The sequence below is a fragment of the Hibiscus syriacus genome, unplaced genomic scaffold, assembly GCF_006381635.1.
Source record: "Hibiscus syriacus cultivar Baekdansim isolate YM2019G1 unplaced genomic scaffold, ASM638163v2 tig00014862_pilon, whole genome shotgun sequence".
Lineage (NCBI taxonomy): Eukaryota > Viridiplantae > Streptophyta > Magnoliopsida > Malvales > Malvaceae > Hibiscus > Hibiscus syriacus.
In genome coordinates, this window is record NW_024062338.1 from 541582 (window position 1) to 546926 (window position 5345).

At 35.3% G+C, this 5345-nt stretch overlaps 1 protein-coding gene across 7 annotated transcripts; it reads left to right on the forward strand.

Moving 5' to 3' along the window:
• The first annotated feature begins 321 nt into the window (after positions 1–321).
• Positions 322–4807, forward strand: LOC120207523 (transcription factor-like protein DPB). 7 transcript variants are annotated; one of them, XM_039206972.1, is made up of 9 exons: positions 322–893; positions 1275–1354; positions 1563–1606; positions 2334–2396; positions 2549–2689; positions 2787–2855; positions 3053–3151; positions 3918–3988; positions 4226–4807. In XM_039206972.1, exons 1-9 carry the CDS (start codon positions 640–642, stop codon positions 4458–4460), a joined length of 1056 nt encoding a protein of 351 aa, XP_039062903.1. In that variant the 5' UTR covers positions 322–639; the 3' UTR covers positions 4461–4807. The 7 variants fall into 7 exon arrangements, with proteins under 7 accessions (XP_039062903.1, XP_039062902.1, XP_039062901.1 ...); XM_039206971.1 differs by having other exon boundaries at positions 323–893; positions 2546–2689; XM_039206970.1 differs by having other exon boundaries at positions 323–893; positions 1278–1354; positions 2543–2689.
• Positions 4808–5345: the final 538 nt, after the last annotated feature.

The window sequence follows — 5345 nt, forward strand, 5'->3', positions numbered from 1 at the left end:
AAACATCATTTTTTGACCGAATTTTTTTACTACATTTACTTATATAGGTAATTAGTATCAATCAAAATAATAATATTTTTAATATTTTTTATCGATTTTTTTATTTAAAATAATAATAAAATTGATAACACTTTATTTTAACCGTATATTAAGATGCCGCACGCATAATTGTCCCCTATAATCTAATTAATTAGATTTTCTAAAAACTGCGTAAAATCTAATCCATCTGAACTTTCTATGAACGCGTATCAATCCTTGAACCCAAAATTTGGAGCATTTGACCAATCCATTCAATCCCACTTTTTATTATTCAACAAAAGCCAAACCTTCACCAATAAAATTTCCCTCTTCTCCGTCACCTTCATTTACAGCTTTTCCAAGCCTTGAAAGTGGAAACCCCTTTTAGCTAATTCCTTGATGAGAATCCATTTACCCTCACTCTCATAGTTATTATTCTTCTCTTTCTTTCTTTCAGGAATATAATCAAACAGATAGAGAGAAAATAAATTTTGGTGCCAAGTGATTACTGATTATGCCCATTAACTTCTCTTCATCTCCAGCAGTACCCACTTTTGTTAACGTCTCGAAACCCCTAAGGTTAACTTAATTTTTAGTTTCTGGGTTTGGTATTTTTTAGGTATGGTAACTGGTGGTAACACAATTCAAAACCATAACTACCAAGAACATGTGGATAAAGACCCAACTAAGAGAGGTGCTTCTAGATCGTGGGGCACCACCGTGTCAGGTCAATCCGTTTCCACTAGTGGCAGTGTTGGCTCTCCTTCGAACCGGAGTGAGCCAGCTATGGCTACGCCTGCTAGCGAGAACACTTTTTTAAGACTGAACCACCTCGATCATCACGGAGATGATGCTGGATCTCAAGGTGCTGCCGGGTGAGTGCTTCCATTTTAGGTACCCTTTTTGCTCGAGTCTGTGGTAATTATGTTGAATGCATGATGTAATTGTGGGTTTTTGAAGAAAGGCGGTGCTGGTCCCGGGTAGATTGAAACAAGGTCTTTAATTTTGCTTTCATGATGTAAAATTGTGCTTGTTTGTGGTTGAGTTTGGTAAATATTTTTGCATTATGCTTGAATTGGACATTTTTTTACTATAATAGGAAATCGGGGAATCTTTTTAACTTTTTGGTGACTGCACTTGGATTGTCCATACTGCTTATCCTAATGCAATTGTCGGTACTGGTCATTCTACGCATTCATAATGATAATGGACGGGAGTAACCCTTGAATTTAACTAATAGGCAACTTCATTTGCAGTAGTAAAAAGAAAAGGAGAGGTCAACGAGCGGTTGGAGGTGATAAGAGTGGCAGAGGGCTCCGTCAATTTAGCATGAAAGGTTTTGTTTACTCTTTTTATTTTCCTTACCCGTAAGATGTTGTCATTTTTGGCTAATAAAAGATTGCATTAAAAGCGTAATCACGTACTGTTTCATGTGATAGTTGTTTTATATATGCTTGTTATTCTGCTATGGATATTTTAGACGAGTTAGCAGTTGTGGCCTAGCTATCTGATTTCGTGTTTGAACTGTCTTTGGTTTCATCCAGTGTGTGAAAAAGTGGAAAGCAAGGGAAGAACTACATACAATGAGGTCAGTTGATGTCTGAAAGTCGTTCTTTTATATATGTTTGTTGGTTTTGGTAAATTTATTAATAGTCATAGCATCAGTGCTTATGGTTATGTATATACGCTCTAGCCATTTTGGCAAAATGTTTTAAGTTTTTCCTGGGTTAATGGATTATATATATGTTGTCTAACCAGGGTCCAAACTAGTTGTGCATTTGACTGTCCTTATAGGTTAGGTTTGCATGCCATAACTCTGAATTGCAAAACTGTATACTTGTAAGATATAGAATATTTTATATATCACTCCAAAATTGCCATGTAGAAGCTTCTAATGTGCAAATGAGATATCAATGAAGAGTAAAGTTGGCAAATTGATATCCTGGTGATTTCTTTCTTAGCAACCTATGTTTTCAACACTGATTACTTAAGAATTACAAATTACATGTTTATCATCGTGATTAAGTGATTTGTTATTTTGGGCATCAACCAAGTCCTGTTATGGATACTCATAATTCATGTACTTTTCAAACTTTTAGGCAGAATGATACTTTTTTTCTCTTTCAAATTGATACCATATCATTATGTGATCCATAAATGCTAGTATTTTGTACTCATGCTACCAAAACACTTGCCTGCACTTGTATTTGTGCCTTCCTTTTCTAATATTTGAAAGGGTTGGAAAGTTGCTACTTTGTCTGCTTATAACAATTTATTTATATGCCCATGTCTATATCTGAGAGAGTTTTTCCCAGGTGGCAGATGAACTTGTAGCTGAATTTTCTGATCCAGGCAGTAGTGTAGCATCACCTGATCAGGTTTGCAACCTTATGGAACTGTCAATATTGGATTCCTTGATCTCTACAGTATACGCTTCCACCTTTTACCCAGAGAGTGAAAGTACCACTGTTAAACCTCCTTTATTCGTTTTTTTTCCTTTTTAATTTATTTTTATATCTAACAGCAGCAGTATGATGAGAAGAACATTCGGCGAAGGGTTTATGATGCTCTAAATGTACTAATGGCAATGGATATTATATCTAAGGATAAAAAGGAAATACAGTGGAAGGGACTTCCTCGTACTAGCTTGAGTGATATAGAAGATCTAAAGGTGAGAATACAGATCCTTTTGTATGTTTCTTATGTAAGTTGATCTGCTAAAGATATAATACTAAGCTTACCAAGCTCCTCTAATTAAACCTATACAGACTGAACGGCTTGGACTGATAAATAGGATTGAAAAAAAAGCTTCTTATCTGCATGAATTGGAGGAACAGGTAAGAATAGTGCACTTTTCAATTTTCACTTGTTTGTACATGAAATTGCTTTTAGCTTCCCCTTGTGTTGAGAGTTCCCATTTTCGCTGCCATATAGTTGCTGCATATATATACAGAGATATGTTTAGGACATCAAGTTTCATATGTCCCCTTACATGCCATAAGTTGTTCATGTTCTTGGGTTATTTCCCCCTTAGTTTGTAGGTCTTCAGAATTTGATACAACAAAATGAGCAATTGTACAGCTCAGGAAATGGTCCCAGTGGGGGTGTGGCTTTACCTTTTATCCTGGTGCAGGTTTGTTATCTTCTCAAGTCTTTCATTCTTGTACGGAATTAGAAATGCCACTCATCGAAGTTTTGCTATGATTTTTGTTTATAATGCAAAATTGTATTATCCCAGCTCCCTCACATAATTGCTTGTGTTTTTATGAACCAACTTCTGATGCGGTCTGTTACTCTGTTCATGATTCTCTGTTTTTCCGTTTAATTAAAAATGTATGATTAGCCAACTTCTCATTTTATCTGCTACTCTGTTTCAATTTTTACTTTATTAAAGTTTTTGACTAAGCCATGTCATTTGTTAAGATCTGCATCTATATGCTTATTCTTAATTTTTTTCCCGTCTATTACCAATATTTGTTTCTTTTGTTAACTTTGTATCAGTTTTAAAATTTCTTGCCTGTAAATCAGCTTTAGATCACATAATGACTTAAAACTGAAAACTCTACAATGTTTTTTTCTACTTGACAAGTGGGGAACATGTTAATGGATTTGTATGCTTATTTCTCTTTATTCAACAAGAGTATGCCCATATCAATACTCACAAACTCACAGTTGGATTATCAAACCCTTGGTTATGTATCTATCTCGCTTTTCTTAACTCTTTAACTGCAAGAAGAAAAAGAAAGCGGCATAATGAGGTTTCTTCATTAATGCTAATAGGCTATCATGAGGCATGCACATATTGAATGCACTGTGGTTTTATAGTTATTTGAACTCTTCCATTATTCCTGAGGTGTTTTAATTTCTTCTCTTTTTTTCTTGTCATCCGGAAATTGTAGACACACCCTCATGCAACTGTTGAGGTAGAAATGTCGGAAGATATGCAGCTGGTGCATTTTGACTTTAATAGGTAAGATTTTTTTAACTATTATAATAACGTGCAGTATCCATTCAACGCCATTTGGTTTGTATTTTGATTCACTCTCAACTAGTTTAGAACAATTATGTTTTCTCCTGTTGTGATGGTAAACCAAGGAATCCCAAAGAGAGGGAAATAAGTGGTAGTTGGGGTAGTGGGATAAATTATATAGTTTGATTTATTGCTCGTCTTTGTTTTTACCTTCAATCTTATGTTTTTCCATTACAGCACTCCATTTGAGCTCCATGATGACAATTATGTTTTGAAGGCTATGAAACTCTGCGAGAGACCAGAGAGTGGTGAAACCGCACACCATTTTTCTGCAGATGGTGAAGGCTCTAGCATGAACACAATGTACCAACAACAGATCCTTCCTCCTCCAATGACAAGCATGCCGGGTAGGGCTCCTACATCACCACCTCTACCTGGAATATTAAAAGCACATGTGAAGCATGAACATTGATAGTCTGAGTTCCATGCCAATCTCCGAAAACAATCCATTTGTACATTGTGTAAAGTAATTTGCCAGAAGCCTCCCTTGTAAGATCGTCTTCACCTCACAAAAGTTTACCCCACAATAAGCCGGATGATTCCAATTTCTCGAAGGCTTTCATAGGACATCGGTTCCGGCAAGTCCCTTCAGCTTTTACATCGTCATAATCAGCTCTTGTAATTGTTTTTTCTTAATCCTATTTGTCCTAGTTATTTTGACCTCACTGTAGTATAAATGACCTTATTTTGTATTGAGTGTAGAGGTCGGTTGCCCATTGCACACAGAATCATAGAATGAACTAGTTTGCTTGTTTTTAAGACCACGTTTCTCTTATTAATTCTTTTGTGAAATTACAAGGTAGGTAAGTAATTATTGTAATGCCAAAAGATGAAATCTCTTGTATAGTATATACAGCCAATTTATACACATTGAAACTAGTAGTGCACATTGGGGTTTATTCTCACCCCAAACCCAATGCTTTCCCTAGTAAAGCACCCTCAGAGGTATGCATTAGAATTCTCTGAAAAATGTGCTCAATTCCACGCCCTATGAGGAACAGCTTCACCTTTCTTTTTGTGGTTGTGAAATTATTAAGTTCTACAAGAAATCTTCAATTAATCTGATATCTTCCCATAAAAGGGAAGTTGTACATTCATCCTTAAGGAATTATAATTATTCCTTCGATATTCTAGTTTCCTACAAGTAAAACACTTACATTTAAGGTTTAACTGAAAAATAAGTGTTTAAACTTTTGTTTTTTTAGGTGTTTAAAGTTTTTTTTGGGTCAAACTAGGTATATAATGTTTTATCCGTTATCATTCTAAGGTTGAACTATTAGTCTTTGTTAAAAAAAGT